At 35.8% G+C, this 23221-nt stretch overlaps 1 protein-coding gene across 4 annotated transcripts in view; it reads right to left on the reverse strand.

Moving 5' to 3' along the window:
- Window positions 1-8461: 8461 nt before the first annotated feature.
- Window positions 8462-23221, reverse strand: part of LOC131078257 (multisubstrate pseudouridine synthase 7) — a 158061-nt gene continuing 143301 nt past the window's right edge. For all 4 annotated transcript variants that reach the window (XM_058015920.2, XM_058015921.2, XM_058015923.2 and 1 more), the window contains exons 16-21: window positions 13726-13793; window positions 13534-13594; window positions 11340-11377; window positions 11040-11108; window positions 9084-9423; window positions 8462-8933 (exon numbers count right to left, since the gene is read on the reverse strand). In XM_058015920.2, coding sequence (XP_057871903.2) covers window positions 8904-8933; window positions 9084-9423; window positions 11040-11108; window positions 11340-11377; window positions 13534-13594; window positions 13726-13793 — 606 coding nt within the window. In that variant the 3' untranslated portion in view covers window positions 8462-8903. The remainder of the gene's footprint in view (window positions 8934-9083; window positions 9424-11039; window positions 11109-11339; window positions 11378-13533; window positions 13595-13725; window positions 13794-23221) is intronic.

The raw sequence follows: 23221 nt of genomic DNA on the forward strand, positions 1-23221 counted from the left end.
GCACCCGCATCTGTCAATGGCCTAGTGGAAACGCCACAGTATCAAACTATGTTAGAACCTAAAGTGTCATCAAATGAACCACTGACAAGCAATGACTATAGTTTTCTCCCTCTTTACAATAGTGTCTTGGTGAACGTTACAAGAGACGTACAAGCACTCCAACAGTCATTAGGAAATCCACCAAAAGTGTATTAGAAGAATTTTCAAAACAATGATCCATTGACTACATCGATCCCACCAAATAATTTCCAAACTCCTCCACATCCAAATGCAAACAATGTTCCAACTTACTGAAAGATTCACCAAAATACAGGCAACAAGGTGTTCAACAAAATGAAAGAAGGCAACCAATTGCCCCACTAATGGAACAGAGTCAGAAGAATGATCATCCAAAAGATGAATTGAAGAGATTGAGCTCATACATGTTGGAATAATTTAAGATGATAAAGGTCAATCTGCCTTTGATTGAATTGATGAAAATTCTTGAAGTTTGTGAAACATTGATGAGTGGTTTGACTAGTACTATCACCACAAAAGGAACTCCACAAAGCATGTCAAATGTTCCTAGAAACACATACAATGCTTCCCAACCTCATGTTGTTGCGAGTACGAATGTTTCCCAAAGTGAGTTACCAATTTTTTTCAGCACATTTGATGCTCCTCAACAACCACCCAATTTTGTAGGTGTGGTCCAAGGTTCATTCGATGCTCTAAAGGAACAAAGTACAACACCATGTGAGGAGCCCCATTGAAGTGAACTTGTAATGAAGATAGGAAAAAGTTCCAAAATTGTAGAAACACCAAAAGAATAGATTGTGTCTAATGATATTTAGATGGTTTCAAAAAATGAAAACCATACAAAAGAAAGACATGATGTGGAGAATGAAAATAACAATAATCCAAACAATCAAAGAGAACATCTGGTGGTCTTCTATAAAGAAAAAGATGAGCCTTCTCCATACTTACTATCTGTTAGGATATTTGGAAAGCTCTCGCTTCTTTTGAAAGAAGTATGACAATCAATTTGTCCATCTTTGGCTTTGTACTACAACTGCTAATAGCAACAATTAGATTTTCAAAAAAATTAGGCGAAGAGAAAAGAAATAAGATATGTTTATTTTCATCTTCCAATTTAACATTTATCGATGCAAGTTGACTTATAATCAGATTAAAAATATTCAAATGAGTTGTAATAGATTCACCCTTTTTCATTTTCAAAGAATATAACCTTCTTTTGAGATATAACTTACTTGACAAACTTTTAGATTCATAAATGTCACCAATCCTCTTCCACAACTTGTATGTGATGTCTTCTACAAAGATATTCAAGAGGACGAAATCGGTAAGAAACAACTGAATGGTTCCTCATTCCTTCTTGTCCAATTTATTCCAAGCATCATCATCCAAAGTAGGGTCTTCTAGTTTCTTTTCATGTGAAACTCGCAACCATTGATCTCTTTCTTTCAAAAGATCTTCCATCTTTCATGGCTTTCAATCCTCTCCTCAAATATGTAAAACTATAGAACAAAAGTTCCTACTACAACAATAAACCTTCAACACTTAACGAGAAAGGCATCCCCCTCTCAGCATAATTGATAGCTCTGATACCAAATGTTAAAAAGAAAGGTGAAGAAAGCTTCCAATATTAAATTTCTTATGTGATTACAAATATGAAAAGATTACCAAATCTGCAACTAAATCTGAAATGAACATATGATTACTCCATTCAACATAAATATAAAAAACAACAATACCAAAAGAGACACTAGATTCAACTAGAGAAACCCTTTCAAGAAAAAACTCTACCAGGGAATGATGGCAAGTATATTATTATTCTTCAAAAGAGAGAACACCACAATAATACACTTCTCCAAATGATCTCAGAACTACTTAGAAACAATGACCAACTGATGATTAAACAACCATGCCTTGGCTCCAATTTATAGCTAAATGGGAGAGGAAAAACCATTGTTGAGAACAAGGGGCCAAAACCACTTGCAAAAACCCATGCCTTGGAGAATGAATAGCCAATAGACATAATAAAATATTAAATAACTCTTTAAGTGACTCCTCATGGGCACCAAACCCAAAGCCACTTAGTCTTTACACATTCCGAGTGCTTCGAAGCTTGTGGTGATTCTTCAAAACTCCAAATGGACACCTTTTCTCCTCTCAAACTTGATCTCCTTATGCATGACCCTTCATGTCTCATTATGGGGGAAGGAGTGTATTTTATCCATTTTGATCTATGTTTATCACCTCTTCATGTTCACCTCTTGAAAATGCAATTACAAATAATCATAAAGTACAAATATTTAATATTTTCCTCACATGTCCTAGAGAATGCTTTCCAAAGAACATGCAAACATATGAATGGCTTAGGATTGAAAGGTTGATGTCACCTTATCTTAACACAAATTCGTCACTAGCAATTTTTAAGGCTAGTAGATCAATCTCTCCATCCTTATGCCTTAGTGATATTTATGCTTTCAAAAATGCAATGAATCATATTTTGTGAAGAAAATATACCCATTATCTTGAGCATATCGACCCATGTTTATCTTTTCTCCATTAATAGTATATTCATGAGGAATCTTTGGACGAAGTTTCTAGAAGTCAAAAGGAATTGCATTTGTTCTTGCAAATGAGATTGAAAATATTTTATCTGCAAATGCATCCATTGGAATATTTTTAAATCCTAGAAAGCATAAATTAATCCTAATGTAGTTACCATTATTAGCCAATAACAAGGAACACTCTTTTTTAGGATGAATTTTCCCACTTGTTTTAATGTCAGACTGATTTGAAGATGATTGTTTTGCATCATCTTGAAACATTATATCACAAATCTCTCTCACTAAGGAAGAAATTTCTTTCATTTGCTTGGATTGTTTTTGAACAATCCTTATTAATTGAGGTACATCAATAGAGATCATATCTATTTTTTTTAAGTAATAAATAACCAACTATGACTTCTACTTTAACAATAGGTTAATTGCATGTAATGCAATTTTTATACAAAATTTGGGGTTCGTCTTGGAGTGTAATGGTTAAGTGGTTACATTGTTAATGGTGCAACCAAGGTTGAAATCCCCGCTTAGCTCACACGGTATTCATGCTTGTTATGGGCTATCATTGTGGATGTGTTGCTGGTGGTAGGAGATATAAGGTGGGCTCGTAGGAGGAGAAAGACATGTTGGAGGATGTGTTCGTGGTGGAGAAGAAACAAGAGGAGTAATGGATGCCTAGGGGTTAATGCCAAGGATGATGCCCCATGTTTGTGGCCTCACTTGGAGCTAGAGACAGGCTAAAAATCCTAGTGTTTTCACCAATCAATTTTTCTTTTATACAAAATTTAACTCAATAATAAAAATCTAACTTAGGGAATCTTTAGTTAGACTCATTACCCCCTCTAAATACCCCCTCTGTTTATTGTACACCAAACCCTAGTTGAAATATAAAACTTGGATACTCTAATAACTCTAGCATCTTAGAAAAAGATCATTAACAATAGACTTGATGACGAATATTTCACAACCCTAGGCACAAATAACTAAAATGATACCACTTTGTCTAATAATCTATGAGTATATATATGAACATTATGAATATATTGACCTAGCTGATATTATTTGAAATTTGTACCATTGAAAAGATTTTCAATACAAAAATCATTTATAACCATTTTTTTATTCTTGTTTAAGACGAAAACTTGCTAAAATGGACCCTTATTTGTATGACATAATGTTTATTATTTTTTATCATCAAAACCTCACAACAATGATGAAAATTGTAGCTCTATTCAAGGTGATAAAAACTCTAAGACTTGCTAATAGCAACTGCACCTTTGTAGCTCCATGCACCAAAAAATTGATGTCATCACCAAGATTCAATTGTAGTAATGATTAGAATCCAATATTGATATCAAGAGTTGTAGGATTCTCCTTAGGCACAATTCGATACAAACACTTTTAGGAAGGATTTCCCTTAAGCATAATTTCATATAAGTACATACGTATATATCAGACGTTCCTTGAGTTTTTAAAGTCCAAGTTGTATAAATAGATGCATCATTTTTCGAGTACAAATCGAAGTAGGCTAATAATGGTGATTTTCTTTATTTGCATCTTGCTACATGATTATGGTTGGCCCTCATAAATAGGCACACACCCATATAAATGTTTTATGCATTTGAGTTTGCAAAGATTGATTTGTTGAGAGTACCACATGCTCGAAAATGTAAACTTCATCTTAAAATTTGTTGGTTTCTTCTCCCTTTACATAGGAACAAATCTATGCATGTGAACTGAATTTTCAAAATTGGAACTAAACTTATGCCTTAAAGGTCATGTGCCTATTGTTGAGACATGGACCAGTTAGGACTCAAACCTAGGACCTTCCATACACTGCTGGAGTGCTCTACCACTGAGCTACTAGACCCTCTTGGACCAGTCCATCGTCAGTCCGGGTGTGGCTTATTTCCAACACCAACACCCCCCCTTAAGCCACACCTCTTGTGTGCTTGGGGCTCCTAGCCTAGACCTAGCTCTGATACCATATTGAGACATGGATCAGTTAGGACTCGAACCTAGGACCTTCCATACGCTGTTGGAGTGCTCTACCACTAAGCTACTGGCCCCTCTTGGACCAGTCCATCGTCAGTCTGGGTGTGGCTTATTTCCAACACCAACACCTATATGAACTGTTTTTAATTTTTGATTTTATTTCTTCATTTAATCTTCACCAAATTTGTGTCTAGCATTGAGTTTTTGGTTTGAAAATTCAAACACCATTTATAACTTCTAATTGTGCAATCAGTAAGGTGAATTGATGAATTTGATTCTGGAAGTTAGTCTCCCTTGCACAAGAGCACCATTGATAGTTGGATTTTTCACATTTCAAAGATAATTAATTTTCTTCTCTATTGGTGCATGCCAATCATAACTCTCTTGTTCGAGGTTGTGCTACATAACATTGGTGTTGTTTTTGTGAAACAAATTTTAATTCTATCATAATTTGACACCCATTGTCTTGCATTGAAGTAGTTTATGTAAATCTCAACTAAATCTTTATGACTTGAACTTAACAATTTGCCATAATAGATTTGTTCAAGTATGCTATAAATAATCACGAGTAAGCCCCAAAGCATGATTATTACTTAGATGGGTAAGCATGTACTTGGTTTGAAACTTCACACATAACAAAAATTTCATGAGTAAAACTACTCTATGTATTGGCTTTGGAAGCCTTTTGCTATCTTCTTGTTTATAAAGCTTTGGAAGTGTTTAAGAAGGGCATTTTTTTTTTCATTCATCTCAACAACTCATTAATATCCACTTTACTAATGATTCATACATAACTTTTGTAAAAAGTTAAGCTTTGTTTGAGAAGTCATGAATTATCTTGATACATTTTACAAGATCTAGAGGTCAACGTTTTAATGGAACAAGAGTGAAAGCTGGCGATAGAACCCTTTTTCACAACCAAACTAGTTGAAAAAACTTTTCATGAAAATGAATTATCTAAAGGGAGGTTTTTAAGTTTCTTGGCATTCCTTTTCCTTGAAACTATGATGCCAAGGTTTATTAAAAGCCCCTTGTACTCGTACAAGTCTAGTTCTAAGTCACGTGTAAGCTGAGACAACTATGGGTTCACCTAAGATCTACCCCAAACATCTTGAGTTTGACTCTAGGCAAACCTACAAGCTATTCGACCAAAATAGTGAAAAAAAATTAAAACAAGAAATCCCTACATGCCTAATTTTGCTTAAAGTGCAAGCACTTGAGCCTCTTTTGCCTCATTTCAATAACACATGTTAAAACAATAATTTTTTATAAGGCACTGTAATAATTTCCAAAGTTGAAAGCTATGGGAGAGAAAGACTATGTCAATAGGAGAAAAAGAATGGCACAAAGAATATTTATATATCAAGTGAGCAAATATTCTTCTTTATTAAAAAAAATTTAAATTTTTAAATTTTTTTTAAAAAAATTTTGAATTATTTTATTAACCTTTTATACATAATAGAAAGGTTGTAATGCCAAGTTTTTAGTTTTTTTAATGAAGTTGTGTAGATGTAAACTTGTAAGATTTTTTCTGTTTAGAGGCTCTAGAATACTCTTTGGGGACATACAACCATGATTGGACAACTTTTTTATGGTAGGGATTATCATTGTAGTCAATGTGAAAATAAGTATAACTTGTAAATTATTGAACGAAAGCTTGAACTCGTGTACTATTAGTGGCATTAAAGAAAATTAGGGCCAAATAAAAAGGCTTGCTAAAATAACAAATGATGGGAAAAATTAAAGAACAAGAGAATATCAACATGGTAAGTAATAATTCAAAGGAAAGAGTGCATCATTTTTCCAAAAAAGGGTTGCACACACCTCCTACTACCTTAATACAACTAGCTGAACCACATCCTTTCATACCACCATCATTTTGATAAAAGAACTTTCTTTTTGGTAGAAGCACCATTGGAAAAGAACTTAAAGAATGAGGTAACAGAGGTTCAAGACGATAGTGTTAGATTACCATATTGGCAGTATATGGTAATAATGATTATTAATGCACCTACAAATTACATTAGTTTTAGCTATGAAAATGCACACATCACCTTATCGGTGAAGGAGAAAGCTTTGGTAGAAACACCATTAAGAGCAATCAAAGATATATGACATAAAACAAGTGTATCCATTTCTAATGGATGGAAAGATGACAAAAATAAACTATTTATAAATGTCATTATAGTGTCCTATAAACGGGCAATTTTGTGAAGATAGTAGATTGTGAATGGTAAGTGAAGGATACGACTTCTATTGCCAATACCCTCACACAATACATTAAGATAGGCATATCATTGCCTTTAGATGATGATAGGCTTGTGTGGAATATGTATTGAGTTTCATGACTCATTATCAACATGATTAGGTATGTCAATACAAATTGTCTATGTTTAGATGAAATTATGATGGCATGAATTCCACAATAGAAAAAGAAATGACCATAATAATAGTCAAGGAGCATAATCAAACAAGTTCTTTTCAGAAGGGTATAAAGATCATTGTTGACCATTGGAAGAAGATGATTATGCCCTTGCATCTCTTACTATTTTCTTTGTTTTCGAAACATTTTAGCTTGAAACTCTATTTTCTTTTTAATTAAAAAGGGTAGCACCATTTAAGGTTAAGAGGTTATTGTTGGCTACAAGACTGCATTTATAAGAATATTCTGAAATGTGGATTTACAAGGTGTTGTTTTGAGTAAGTTGTGTCATTTCATATCTTCAAAGACTCAAGATATTTGCAGTTTTTAAGACAAATATGGAAAATATATAATAAATGGCGATGCATCATGGCCAAGGCTCTATTTACTTGCAACTTCTTGTAATACAAATTCTCTCAAGTATGCATCTTTTAAAATTTGAATTTTCTTATTCTTCTTTTTGACATTTTTATTCTTCTTTCACCACTACATATTTAGTACTTCAATTGAGGAAAAGTGTTGTACATACTTCTTTTTCCACTCATTAAGTGCAAAAGAAGTTTAAGGATTTTGTCACACTATACTCCAATTTGCATCTTTTATCACGTAAGAAACTTGATTGCAATGAAGAAACAATAAAAATTGGGCTCTAACTTCTAAATGTGCCAATTTAGACATTACAATTGCACATGTTGAAATCTCTATAGATGAGGTAGTTTCTATGTATGACATGGCTAATGGAAGTAGCAATGCAACCAATTGTGATTCAAATGAAATTGAACTAAATACTAACTTTGATGCTCTCGAGAGCAATATAAAAATTAATAAATATTGATTGTGATTTTGATTTTGTATTGACATTTAACAAATCACTGAATCATCATATTGTGAATTTATGAGTAATTTCGTTCTTGCATGCAAATTATGAGGTACTTTACAAACACACACGCACCTATATCTACATGCAAGGAAAAAAGATGTCATACCAACACACTTGAACCTTGAAGCCATACTCATCCCTGTACCAAGATTGACAATCTAGCCTTGAACCCCTCCACTCTTTGGCAATGTGTTCTTTTGCCATTTGAAAAGAAAATTTCTTTTTGGAATATATGCCTTTTTCTTTGGCTATTGAATTCTAGATTTGTACAACCAAGCCGATTATTGCAATCCATTTCTATTATTCTACATGATGGGCTCCTAGAGCAATGCATGACATACTTGCTAAGTTGTTTCATGTTTTTCTCTAGGTCTATACCAAACAAACATGAGGGTACCACAAAGTTGCAATTGACATATGTTGCTTGCTTCAAGAAAAAGGCATGATGGACATAATTGATGTGTGGATAGAGAGCATGACCTTTGTGCCAAGTAGGTTGTTCATATTGGTTATTGCAAAATAAAAAGTTTAATCAGCTAAAAAGTAATCAACCAAAATGCTGCAACTGAATTTAACACAAATGTGGGCTACATATTAACAAATAATGAGCACAAGATTTCAATTTAAATTATTAATCTTCGTCAACATTAGTTCTGGGAATCCTTATATAATGCCCAAATTGCACTGTAGATTGTCAAGTAAACAAGATGCCCAAGAGCTAAAGTTTGGAGAATATTTTCCTTTGCAACACAATTTTAATTCTGATAGGCACAAGTAAAACCAGAGTATAGAACCAGCTCTATGCTGAGGGGCACCTCCCAATGAGAATTGCCAGTAACTATTGCCTCTTCATAGATGCTAATCATGAGTGGCAGCTAACAATCCTGGTCCATGCTTGACATACACGAATCATGTTACCAAATATTGTTTATATAAATAATGTTGTGTATACATATGCACTGACAGAATACCATGCAAATCCTCATCTCTTGATATCCACAGAAAACTGTATTAGTTTGAAATCTTGATCAACTATTCAGTCATTCAAGGTCTTGTGGAAAGCCGTCTGCCACCAAAAATCCCATATTAACGTATATTAAAGCATCATAACTGGTCAATTCTAGAAGCCAATGACGTCCGAATCAACATTATGCAGAAAAATCTCCCAAAATAAAGCAATAACATATCACTGGACAGTAACTTTACTAATACATACCGAGGTTGATGTTTTCAATAGCTCACGGATAGCCATTGTTGCGTAGCATGAAGTGGGTAGAGTGAAGCTTATCTGAAGAGCAGTATGTGATGAAGGTTCAGAGCCACCGTCAAGATTAACTTCCTTCACATTTGTTTTCAATTCCTGTTCAGCATAACCTCCAACTACATTATTCTGTGGGTTCTGCTCTCCCTCAAAAGTTGACAACTTTTCAAGCTCAGTTGAATTTTCATTTGATGTTTGCTGTGGCACGTTATTATCTCCATCGTTACATTTAGCTAGTGCATCAAGATCTGTTTTGACCAATTGTTGTGTAGGGTCCTCATACTTAATGATATTCCTGCAAAAGATTACCATTAATAGTAATGAGAAAGAAAATCATTATGTCAGAAGCTAAACAGCCCATTTAATTTTAAAGGACAGTAGACCTATATGCAAAAGCTAAACTCATAAAACTAAAAAGCGAGTAACCATCCAGCATATGGAAGGATCAAAGCCAAACCTATATGGTAGTCATTTACATGTTCAATGAAATGTCCCCACTTCCTGAGTGATCTACCAGGATGGAGATTCACCTGTCATTCATCTCCATAGGTGAATTTAGTGGCTGGAGGTGAGTTGCTTGCCAAAGGAAGTTCTATACTTAGTCATTTTTTATGACTTTGGTAAGTTAATAAAATAACTTTATAATTTAAAGTTATAAAAGTTACTTTATTCTAAAATTAGAAAAAGTAAATAAGTTATAAGAAGTTATTAAACAACTTTATGTTTTCACCATGGCACATTTTCCAAAGTTGTTTATTAACCAAAAGTGGCCCCACTTTAATGACTTAACAACCCTCATGGCTGATCGAACTTATTAGAGGAATGGAGATTCTAAAGGAATCTTTGAAAGATGCCAAAAGAGGTTGAATTAGGGTTGAGGATGAATATAGGTGTTGGGAGATGTTTGGAGATTCATTATGTTTTATTTTATTTTGTGAATTTATCCATCTTCAGCAGGTCTGCACGGTTTGCAGAGGTCTAAGATTAGATATCTCCAATTTGCAAGTGTTTGGACGGAAACCCATACATCTCTAGCTGGGTGGCATCATTTGGAGCCTCATAATTGGCCATTCAGGGTCATAATTCAGGGGTTTATTGCTTGTGACGGGTATATTGGCATTAATAACAGATCTGATCCACTTAAGGGGTTATTACAGCAGAATAATTACATTTATAGCAGCCGTACCTCTCCAGGTAGCTGGCCGTACCACCTAAGGAAGCCTCTAGCTTCCATTAAATAAATTGAGGGTTTTTGACTCCTCCATTTGTGTATGAATTCATTGTTGGGGTATAAATAAGTGATCATAGTTGGTTTGGTGTGAAGGAAATGTCAGATTTGGGCAGCAGCAGCAAATCATTGAGGAAAAGAGACATAATTTGGGGATCTTGCCTGGCAAGAATTTGGAATTCCAACTGGGTCTGAATAATTCTTCAATATTAGTTTTTGGTAATTATCCTAAAATTAAATAAAGTCATTTGCAGCCATTAGTAGCAGCTGGAGGTGCTTGGTTCAGTCACTGCTTCATTCCAGGCTCAAATTCCACCCTCAAACCCCAACATTGGACTCCTGGTAGGCCTTGAACGGCTTAATTCTATCAAGATTCCTCTTTATTATTTATTTGTACTTGCTGCAATTAATAATCAGAAATATGGAAACTATTCTATATTTATTGTATTGCATTTATTATTTTCCATGTATTGTCAAAAATCCAAAAAACTACAAAAAAATTGAAAATACAATAAACTTCCAAAAACACTTTTTGCTGGTCAAAGAATTTGAATTTGTAAACAATCAGCAGTTTGGATAAGAATTCTAGTCAGAGATCTTTCATTCAACCATCAATTCAAAATGCTCCCCTCGATGAAAACATGACATAGAAACAAAACCATAAAAAATTGTTCTTCACATACCATATATAATCAATAGGTTTCTGGATTAATTTCCTATATCCTCCCGCCAGGCTCATTATTGAATATTCCCTGAAATGATGAGAATGAACTTCAAAACAAGAAATAAACTATAATCATGGATAAACAACATGAAACAAGACAATACTGACAGCTTTTCTGCTAAATTTCCTATCTCCCATGTTTCTAATCAGACCACAAGCATTGCAGAACTTAAGTATTACAAATGTCTTTCAGATATCCTAAATTCTAGCGACAATAAAAGAGAAATCTTCACATATGAATTCACATCCAGGAACTTACTTCACATTATGTAAGCTGTCTTGCAAATTAACTGAATCCTGCAAAAGAAACACATGATCACCAAAATTGTGTATCTTCTTTTCAGGCTACGAGGACAAAATGTACAGCACAGGTAAAGCAACCATTAGAATTACAAAAGATCACTGTACAAATGCACGCGCACAGACACGCACACACACAAGCAATTTACAATCACTTACCCCTTGATCTATCAATTGAATGCCACTAGAAGACATTGATTTATGCGCATACATATAAGCAAATAAAAAAAAAAATCCAATGCCATTGCAACCCTACAACTCTTTAACTGACAAAGGAATGATAAGTGATTGCTACTTCTATGAGAAACATATATGAGGATGGTCCAACTTCAAATAATACCAATTGTGGGGTGGGCAATCATTTGGAATACCAAATTTCCTCTATCAGGTAATGTCTAAAGTTCTAAACACAACCTAGACCAAAACTCTAAAACAAAAATAAATATTAAATATCTACAGCAACAGGAGAATTACAAAAACTATCAAAAGCATAACATTAAGATACAATCACATTAACTCATGCCACTACATTGATAAAGATAGATACCATATAAGTTCCTTAAATTTGAAATGCATTAAACTTTAAAGTGAAGATTTATTCCAATACGTAGGACCACTTCATATAGGAAATGTACAGATACACTTTCAACGTGACCAGGACAAGGGATGGGAGATGTTGCTGTAGGAACCCTAAAGAATTCTGTAAAACCCTAGATTTACAAATATTGAATTTGCTGCTAATTAAAAAAAAGGAAAATTCCTAAAAAGAGTGGGTCAAACCCTGGTCAGCAATCAAACACCCATGACTTTGTAAAAGAAATCGTCAAAAACTATATCATCAACCTTAGCTGCTAAAGGAACACCCATGATTTTGTTTAAAAATATTGTGGGAAAAAATTATGAAACCCTAGGTTGCAATTTTTAGCTGTTTAAAAATCTGCGATGACTACAAAAAAATGCTGCAGAAATTTTCAAAATTTTGGTGCCACAATTTGTACAAAAATGTTCCACTTTTTCTGCCCTAGATGAGTTCATACAATTCTATATGAACTCTTCTCGATCTTCACTGTGCTTTGCAAGCGATTCCACAATCCATCACTATCAACAGCAATCCCTAGGACAATTTTCTTTCTCAGATCCCGAAGCTCAACTTAGTCTTTGATGCGATATTAAAAAAACAGAACACAAAAAGATAACCAAGATATTCGATTGATAAAATACGAAACAAACACTTTCTTATAGACTTACAAAGAGCTAAAGATAGCAAAAGAACTATATAAAGCATAAAGTCTAATTTAAGACTAATCTAAAGTCGAAACAACTTTATTAAACTCTAAGTCTAAACACTAATTGAACATTACAATATAATTATGCTTTAATAGAGACAAGCTGACAAAAGAGGAATACTTATTATAAATTAGATAAAGCAATGCAATCTTTCCTATTAGGAAGTATACCAACAAGAAGTGAATGTGACACCTAAAAACTAGAGTGCTGGCCATTTCCAGCCAAGCACCACAAAATATTGTTTGGAGTCAATATCAGATAGGAGAAGAAATAAAGTTTAAACCAGCAACCCTAAGCCAGAAGAAAAGAATTTGCAAGAAATTATGAGTTCAATAAGGAACAACATTCATGGGAGGGATGCCACATTGGAAGTAGAATTGCCATTATATCTGCAATAGAAATTTAGCTTCCCCAGTTGTAATCATGTACATTTCACAAAGCTCCTTGACAAAAGCTATGATATCTAACAACTATATGCAAAGGTACTGAAATAGGTAGCTTCCGATCAAAATGATTAGCTTCCATAAACATAAAAACTAATAATCTCACAGTTTATCACAAAAGAACAATATGACAGTTCCATTTTTTCTTCACAAAATAGGGCAATAAGACAAGCATTTCCAGCTCTGTAAAGAATTTTAAAAAGTAATGTATTAAACTTGTAAACTCCAGGTCTCAGAACTGTGCTTATTTTTCTTTTTTTCCTACAAAAGAACTTAAACATGGAGCTTTTATATAGTCACTGCATGTGAAGTATTGCATGTGCACACAATCGAGAAGCAAAACAAAAAATAATCACTTGAAATTTCTGAAGGCATGCCATGCCTTATTTCTCTTTTCTTCTCAGTAAAGCATGTGTAACAAACCTTTCCAGCTAGATTATGAAATGTTTCAGCAATATCATTTGCAGGGTAAATTATTCTTGACCTGCAACAAGAATTTCATTCCAGCTCAAAAACAGAATATCACAGAACAGGTATAAACCAGGAACATTAACTTTTATCCAGATTAACTTTTGCAATTGTGTAATTCACTTTCCATTAAGAGGCAATGCTTACCCAGGAAGAGGAAGTAAAACATCATCAATTGTGTACTTTCCCAAAGCTATATCATCAGCGTCTACAATCTGTAGACAAGTAAATGAATGAGATCCAAAATCAGAATGATATAATGACAATAACTTGTGACAATCTAGTAATCACTAAATTGTAAATAAAAAAGTGATGAATTATTTTAAGATGTTAGTTTTGAAAAATAAGCATTGCAATATGTGTGTGCATGTGATGTCCCGTTTTGTAATGTAGACTTCTCAAGCTTAGTCAGTTGTTAGACAATTAGCCTATTTTCTGAGTTCCCATAGGCTAATTGATGCGGAAAAGGAGACTCCAAAATTCTTGGAGAGCACAGGTTTATTATTTCAAGGTTGCTATTTTTGGCAATGAGTTTAGTTGCCAGTGTGGATCCCGATCAACATGAAACTTTCAGAAGTGATTTCTGACTTTTGGTGGGCTCTCCAAACTTCTTGGACTGGCAGTTTATTTTTAATTTTTCACCCGGGTGGCTCCAATCATCATCCCAAACCTTTTGTATCATGTTGGTATGATCAGAGTTTGATTTTGAAGCCATTTCAATGCTTTCTGCAACTTGAGTAAAATAATTTAAATATTCACTTATGTTTCCAATGTTATATTATTTAAGCGACAGCTTAAGTGTAATATTTTAATAAAAAGATATAAAGTGAGCTCAAAAGTAGATGCCTGGGTCATGGGGGGCCTTTTTGCACCATGGTTATTATCTTTCAATTAGGTCATTTTGGGTGAAAAAGGAATTACTATAATTTTAAATTGAATATTTCCCTCCAAAAAGCTTTATAAGGAAGCTGTGGGGTCATTTGAAGAGTTAAACTTGTGAATGATATTGTTATTCTGTTGGAATGAACCTTTGTTATTCCAAGGCTTTTTGAGAACGAAAAACCCTTTTGGACTTACTAGTTTCAAAGACAAAAACCTCCCTAGTTGATTGGACACAGGCCATATCTGCACCTACAAGTTAAGTATTCTTCTAGTTTCTTTAATAATGAAGATTTTTGTCATGTATAGATTTTCAAGTTTTTGGTGTGATTAACATAGTAATTTACAATTTTTTTGGAGTATCCAGTGGGTTTCCTAGCCTGTCATACAACTCTCCTCTAGACTCTCTGTTTTCATGCGTGTGCAAAAGGCTTTGACCCACCAATTTTTCAAGAAGCTATGAGAAAGGCAAAGAGCCTGGAGCTTGCTGCTCATAGGAGCAAATTTCAACAAAGGACTTTCAAACATAATAAGGACAAAAGACATTTTCATAATGAAACAAATCAATCCAAGAAGTTTCCCTCTAAAATGGCTGATGACCTTTGAAATGAGCTGAGCAAGAAAATGTATTTCATGTGTAAGGAACCATGGGCCCGAGGTGATAAATTCTTCGAAAAGGGAAAGATCATCATCTAGAAGAGTAATTAGCCAATGACTGTGCATCAGAAAAATCAGAACAGCAATCTGATTTGGAGGGAAAAGGGGAACAAGAGTCATTGTAGAGTTTCAAGAAGAGAAGAAAAGTGAAGTTACTCTTGCACAGCTTTCTAGTTTCCAAAATATGAATCTATTAGAGCTTGTGGTGTATTATGTGGGTAGAAAATAGTTGCTCTTATTGACACATCCTGATTTGCTATTATCAAAATTCCTTTTTGATAAAGTTGGCGTTCTCCAAGAATCTTGGAACTTCCCAAGAAAATTGGAATGGACTGAAAAGGGACATTACATTGTACTACTACACCTAGGGTTTTGAAGCTCTTTCCAACTTTTCTCAAGCATTATCAAAGCTATATTTTGTTGCCTTTTGGCTATTTCCAGACCCGAATCTAATCTTGAACTTTTGTACAAAAACTTGGCAACATTTTGACATATTGTATGAGTTGAATGGCCACCTGTAAGTTGATTGATTATATATTGATTTACCACTACTTCTTGTCCTAATTTGTTGTTATCTCTCCATGACTTGCTTTGGATTTAATTACTAAATTATCATTAATTGCTGTTTCGCGGAATGTCAAGTTGATGACTCGTTTTAATCTCATAAATGTAATTTTTTGACATTAACTGCTGCTAACAATTAGATTTCATATTGCCCATTTGATTTGGAATTTCTTGGGTTTGTAATCTCTGATTATTCATTTGATTTTATTTATGACTAAGAGTCCATAGCCTTAGATAATTCTTTAGTGTGATTAATCAACTAAAGTGGCTCAACTAAAACCAAAATTTGTCATGTGAATGAAAATTACTACTATCTAAAATATGAAATTAAATTATTCATCATAGGTTTGAGATGAATTAAAATAAATAACTTGAGCGTTGGGTGATGATCATGGTAGGTAGCAAATATATAGGGACACAATGTTATCTTAATTTTAGCAAATATTAATTTTTTTGTGATTCTCTAAATGGATCTTCAACACCTAAAGAAAATATTTTCTTGGTGCTGCTAAGAAGTATCATGAGGCTTCCTATATATTGGTAGAATTTCCGTATTTCCTTATTTCTTTGTCAATACTTGAGATTCAGTCCATAGTAAGAGTAAAGGATAGTGTAGTTGGAATATGATGAAGATAGATAAGTCAATGTATAAAATTTGAGCAACAAATATCTAAATATATTTCTTCGATGGAATACTCTCTATGCGTTTCATCATTAAAATATTCTACAAATAATTCATTTATATATATTCCATAGAGACACAATTAAAAAAAAGAAAAAAAATCCATGCTAATGGGTAAGAGTCATGTTTGGGATTATTTGTCATGAATGTACAAATAATTTTCAAGAAATTTAAAAATGGAGATAGAAAACTATGTCATTTTCTTGTTTTATAAAATCATAAGTACAAACATTTATAGGATAGAGAATCTTATATGAAAACTATGAAGGATTTCCTATATTGAGTAATAAGGCATAATATAGTGTTAAAATTGGTCTTGCATCAGTTAGTGCACCAAAAGTGCCTAAAAATGGTGCATATAAAGCAAGCATTATGCTACACAAATAAATAACCCCCCAAAAATAGAAATAAATGCACATATAAAATCATAGTACACATTGAACACTACCATAGAAAGCAATGCATGTGCATAAGATAATCTTTCTCATGAAAAAATACCCTAAAAAAGGATAATTTAGACAATGCACTATTGTGCCATCCTAAGGATACGCCCCAGGTAATAAGGTTGTGATGATGAGGCTTAAAATTATGACTACATGGATGAGTAGTTCATCTTTTAAATCAACCTACTTCTAACTCACACATTGATGAGCCCTATTTTGATCATTCTTCCTTCTAGTGAATTAGATACTATTCAGTCATTTTATCAATTATTTTTAGCAAAGTGCATGTCTAAGATCTACATAATTCATTTAAATACAATTTTTGACTTCTCCAACGTACCTCTATAATTGGTTGCATGGATAGATCCTTACAAAGGTGATATGATTACAAGTTAGATATATTAAATGTTGAGGACATAGAAAGAAACCATCTAATTGCTTGATCTCATGTGTTCTCAGAAAATATACTCATAATATGAAATGAACCAATATTCTTAATATTTAGCTTTATGACTACTCATTTAGGGAAAATATCCTTTCCCATATGTGTAATGACAAACTCAACCTCTAAGTATGTGTTCAACCTTGTTGAAAATGTTGTCATTGATGTGAAAGGTCGGCTATGCTGGAGAGTTTATTTATTGCATATTGAAGTTTATCATATGTTTGCCCACCTATGGTACAAAGGGATTAAAATAAAAAATAAAAAATAACTTAAATTGTTGGTTGTGCCGACCCTCCTCATGTTGGCACCTCTCCTGGTGGATTAAAAATAATAAATTAATTTTTTAAGAGGGGTCGACCTCTCTTAGTTTTGGCACCCATTTCTTGAGAAGAAATTTAAATAAAATAAAATATATTTTGCTATTTGGGCCAAACTTGGAGAGTTGCAACTCTCGGTTGAAGGGGTGTTTCAGCATGTATAAATAGAAGTTTGTTGAAAGTTTAGACAGTAAGCAATTCATTGAATATCCTTCCAATTTTCAGAGCAGATCTAAAGTAAAATTCAGAATTTTGGGGCAGACTTGGTCCATGTTTGTAGAAAATCTTGAGGCAAGATTATGGCAATTATATGAGCAAAAATATTGCAGATTTATTAGAGATATTTTGAGTAGATTTATGGCAGATCTTTGAAAAGATTTAAAGTAGATTTTGTGGTAGTTAATGTTGTCACATGAAATTACACCCTGCTTGATGTAGAGGTGGGGTTCAAGTTCACAACCAACATTCCATTCTTATCCTCTACAAGTTAAGGTTCCTTCACAATGGCACAATGCTTCAATGACTACAAACACCAATTTTCGTTCAGGACTTCACAACGTCGGACTTCACATTGGAAAAATTCTAAATCAACCAAATATAACATAAATTAACCATCAACACCCTCCAAAGCTTCAGGGTATCTCAACATGTATCTTGTCCACACAACTAGGCTGTTGTCAGCATAAATTGCCTATTGTTATGTTTGATAATATTTGTTATCCGACAAGGTATTAATTAATTGTATTGAGTGGGTTGTTAGTCTTGGGTAGTTATGTGTCGGTTGGTTGACGGTTGTGTACCTCTCAGCAACCGTCGGCTCCTTAAATATGTCATGTACTGTCAAGGAAGTGGCATGGTATTGTCGGATCTATTGTAATCCTTGGCCGACCATCTTTGGTCTCTTCTCTGTAATAATTGAATGTGCGAATAAAGATATATTTTACTGCCGTGTCCTGTATGCATTGTCATGTACATTATTATTTCCTGTATTTAATTTACCAATCGTAGTGGTAAACATTTTGGTGTCATCGCCTTAAAATAAATCGGGTCAGCCTTGAGTGATTCATGTTCGTAGATCCCATCAAAGGTGAGAAGAGGCCACAGGGTGGTCCAGACCAAGCGATTAGGTGATCTAGCAACCCTCGGCCAAAGGGAGCACAAAGACGAGTCGAAGCTTGGAAGTACTTGAAGTGTTGGGACACTGGAGGTGGACATGTAGAGGACGCGCGCATGTCTGAGAGTGCAAGGAAAGCACCAAAACGTAGCGGTCGGAATAGTTCACTCAGGTCCGACACACCTGGAAGTACTCAAAGTCTTGGGGATGCTGAAGGTGGACGTGTAGAGGACGTCTGCATGGCCGAGAGTGCAAGGAAAGCACCGGAACATAGAGGTCGCAATAGTCTACCCAAGTCCGACTCACAAGGCGAATACACATGTACCTTCCGAGTGAAAACAATGTTGAACACCTAGGAGAAGCAGAAACTGCCAAAGTTCACGGGAGACAGGTCAGAGGACCCGATACGGCATTGCAAAACATGCATAACCATTTGGGAGGCAAATGGCCAAGATGACAGGGACTACTGGCTGAAGGCATTTCCCACCACCCTTCGAGGGATCGCCGTTGACTGGTACACAGACCTCAACGCCCAACACAAGATGAGATGGAGTGATCTGAAGAGGGCGTTCCAGGAGGAATTCAAACTCTTAAGGGATGATAATGAGATCGTGGCCGAAATCTATAATACTAAGCAAGGGAAAAATGAGAGTGTACACGCTTACAACTGTAGGCTCAAAGAACTATTGAACAAGATGGAAAACCAGCTAGCCGATGGGTTGAAGAAGAGGTGGTTCACAGAGGGATTGATACCCTCACTGCACAAGAAGATGAAAGTAGTGCCTCTGTCCTCATATACTGATGAGTACAATCGAGCGATGGACATCGAGAGTGAAAATAAAACCTCCTCCCAAGAGAAGAGGAAGACCGATGATGATGAGAGCACCGACGGTAGCAGTGACAAAGAATCCAAAACCGTATGAGCCCTTCGACGGGATATGTTGAGAATGATGGAAGAATTGAAGGCTGAGAAAGGAACCAACAATGAAGGTAATGAACTATGGTGTATTGAGTGCAAAAGGGAGGGGCACACGAAAGGTAATTGTCCTAGAAATATGTTTTGTGAAATTTGCCAAGTGTTGGGGCATTCAATCAAGGAGTGCCCGTACAATTTGAAGATGAGAAGTACACAAGTACTCTTCACACAGGGAGAGTCCAACCCATCGAAATCACAAAATGTATCGCCAAGTAGTTATGGAAATCAACGAGGGCGAAACCAAATACAGTACGACTCCAAAGGACGTCCTATCATACAATGCCGACAATGTAGTGAATGGGGACACTTTGCGAGAGATTGCCATAACAAGAAAGACAACATACAATTTTTGTGCAAATGGTGTGGACCAGGTGACCATGAAGACACCAACTGCCCGAATCAGAAGGGTATTAATATGCTGGACGTGGAGGAACAAGAGAACGTAGTTTTGGCAATCACAAGAGCACAAACAAAGAAGGCAATGTATTCAAACTCTGGTACGGAAAAGGAACAAGACGAAGTAGAACAAGTGTTGGTGAAGGAACAAGTAACTTCCAATGGAACTGCAAGTATGTCATTGCGGGAGTCAGAGAAGAACACAGTCCGGTAGGTGCTACAAACAATCGTACCCATCAAGGTGGCAAACCTTCTTCAAACTATGTCGCAAGTGAGAATGGCAATTGCCAACAGAGTTAGTGATGACACAGTCATCCAGAAACAATGTAAGCCACATGAGGAGGAACTGACAGAAAAACCATCAGCCGAAGGGAATGAGTCCAGTGATCCAATGTTGTTGACGGTGAGCATTGGGAGGAACCCGGCGGTCGTCGAGATGGAAATAATGGGGAAGAAGTTGACAAACACCATTGTCGATGGAGGCTCGAGAGTAAATGTACTGCCAGAAGACACATGGAAATGTCTGGGGAAGCCGAAGCTTTGGCCGCCAACCTTCCACTTGGTAGGTGCCAACCAGCACGAAATCCAACCATTGGGAACATTGATGGCACAAAATGTAATGATTGGGACACAACAATTTTTCTTGGACTTTGTAGTCATCCGATTACAGAAGAAGGCGTGCGATGCACTCCTCGGGAGGGGATGGTTGATTATTGCCAAGGCAAATCATAACTGGAAGCGAAACACACTCTCGATCGAGAGTGACGAGAGGAAGCACATCATTGACTTGAGGAACCACACGGTGAGTGAAGAACTGGCACCCTCGGACTTTGAGTCTGAGGGTGGAGAGTTAGGTATGGATGGATGGAGAAAAAGCATGAAACCCAACGATGAAGCGGTGCTCGAACTGGACTATTGCTTTGAGGATGAGACATGTTCTCTTAATGGATTATTTCACTGGCAGATGAAGGATTATGAAGTCTTCCACCCCGACTGTAACATGCTATAGATTGGTGAAATTGAGGAAGTGCAAAGGCCAACAGGGTCGAAGGAATTGTATGGGGTTAGGTCGTATGAGAAGGAGAAAAAAAGTTGGAGGAATAATGAAGCACATCATCTGTATGCTATAGGGGGGTTGTATGAGAGAGGGCTGTACAAGTTGAAAGCACATCATCCGTACAACAAATCCGTACGGAATTTGGAAGCACACCATTTACCTCAAAAGGATCTATACGCATTGCGGAATACCACCCAAGAAGAGTTTCGTACCACAAATCCGTACAGAGGTAAATTTAGAAAAGCCACACAGACAAATCGTACATTGGTAGGGTTCGGGGTTGGACAAAGAGAATAAGGCTCAACCCGTACGAAGGAGTTTGTACGGAAGAAGACGCGAAGGCAAGTAAAGACCAAGACAACATCACATCAAACTGCCAAGAGGAAATTACCACCGTACGAACATCAAACTGCTAGGAGGGAATCACCATACGGACATCAAACCGCCATGAGGGAATCACCACCGTACGGACATCAAACTGCCAGGAGGGAATCACCGTACAAACATCAAACTGCCATGAGGAAATCACCACCATACAGACATCAAATTGCCATGAGGGAATCACCACAATACAACCACCTTCTCCTTGCCACGTACATCACCTCAGAACCATACGTCCAACTGTATGACATAATTGTGGAATAATCATACGAACTTCACGACAGTCATTGCTTTGTATTGTACGACTTTCAGCTCATTCTGTACGGCATGGCAAGTTCATTCATCTCGTACGGTATCACAAGTGCATTCCTTCCGTACGTCACCTAGTGCATCGTTCCCTATTGCCAACGCACATTTCGAAGTTCCAAGAAGTTATTGCCGTACGTCAATTCCGTCATGTACAAACATATCATATTGCCCACACCATACATAGGATACTTCATCTCGTACGGACAAAGCCTATTGTCGGCACCGTATGGCCAGAGCATTTCTTTCGCATCATACGACAGTGGTTGCATCCTGTACGGGAACACCAATCAGCCGTAAGTCATCAACCTCAGCCTACGTGTGGAGTTCTCATCATGTCATATATGGTACAAGCCTCTCAATGCCATCGTTCCGTACAACAAAGTGGTTTCTTCATGACATGTTGCAAACGTTGGTTAAAGCTCTTTTTTGGCTTCATCAGCATTGTTTTTGGCATCTTAAAAAATCATGAAAATCATGTGCGCCATGGACCCTACGAGGGGCATTGCCCCTTGACCCTGTTGGGGGCGTTGCCCCCAAACCCCCATTTGATTTGGCAGGTACACTACAAGTTGGGGTTGTCCAGTCGAAGTCGCTGTCTGTAGTTAGTCTTCTCGAATATTACTTGATGTTTGCTTGTCGTCTAGAAGACGACTTTTTCTTTTGGGGGGGATGATGTTGTCAGCATAAACTGCCTATTGTTATGTTCGATAATATTTGTTATCCGACAAGGTATTAATTAATTGTATTGAGTGGGTTGTCAGTCTTGGGTAGTTATGTGTCGGTTGGTTGACGGTTGTGTAGCTCTCGGCAACTATCGGGTCCTTTAAATATGTCGTGTACTATCAAGGAAGTGGCATGGTATTGTCGGATCTATTGTAATCCTTGGCCGACCATCTTTGGTTTCTTCTCTGTAATAATTGAATGTGCAAATAAAGATATATTTTACTATCGTGTCTCGTATGCATTGTCATTTACATTATTATTTCCTGTATTTAATTTACCAGTCGTAGCAATAAACATAGGCCTAGAATCTAGTAGCCCTTCAATTTAGGACTATCAATGATAACTTTCAACTAAGACCTGATATCCTGACTGTAAAAACGTATTTGAGTACCCATTTTAAAACATATCCAAGAATTAGGTAGGCTTGTTTTGGACCAAACCTCTCAAATCATGACTGTACTTCTACCATTAGGTCTAACTAGGTTTGTTTTTTCAATCTGAGACAGGCAAACAGTCATCATCCATAACTTTTGCGAAAAACATAATAAACAAAATCGCTCCGGTGAGGTTGTAGAGAATATAGTTACAAACTTTCTCTGAAATTTTTATGAAGATCCAACGGTTAAAAAGGGAGTTATGGCGTTTTTCCCAAAATTGCAATATCTTGCACAAAACTTAACCAAATCACGTGAAACCAGCT

The sequence above is a fragment of the Cryptomeria japonica genome, chromosome 7, assembly GCF_030272615.1.
Source record: "Cryptomeria japonica chromosome 7, Sugi_1.0, whole genome shotgun sequence".
NCBI classification, from domain to species: Eukaryota; Viridiplantae; Streptophyta; class Pinopsida; order Cupressales; family Cupressaceae; genus Cryptomeria; species Cryptomeria japonica.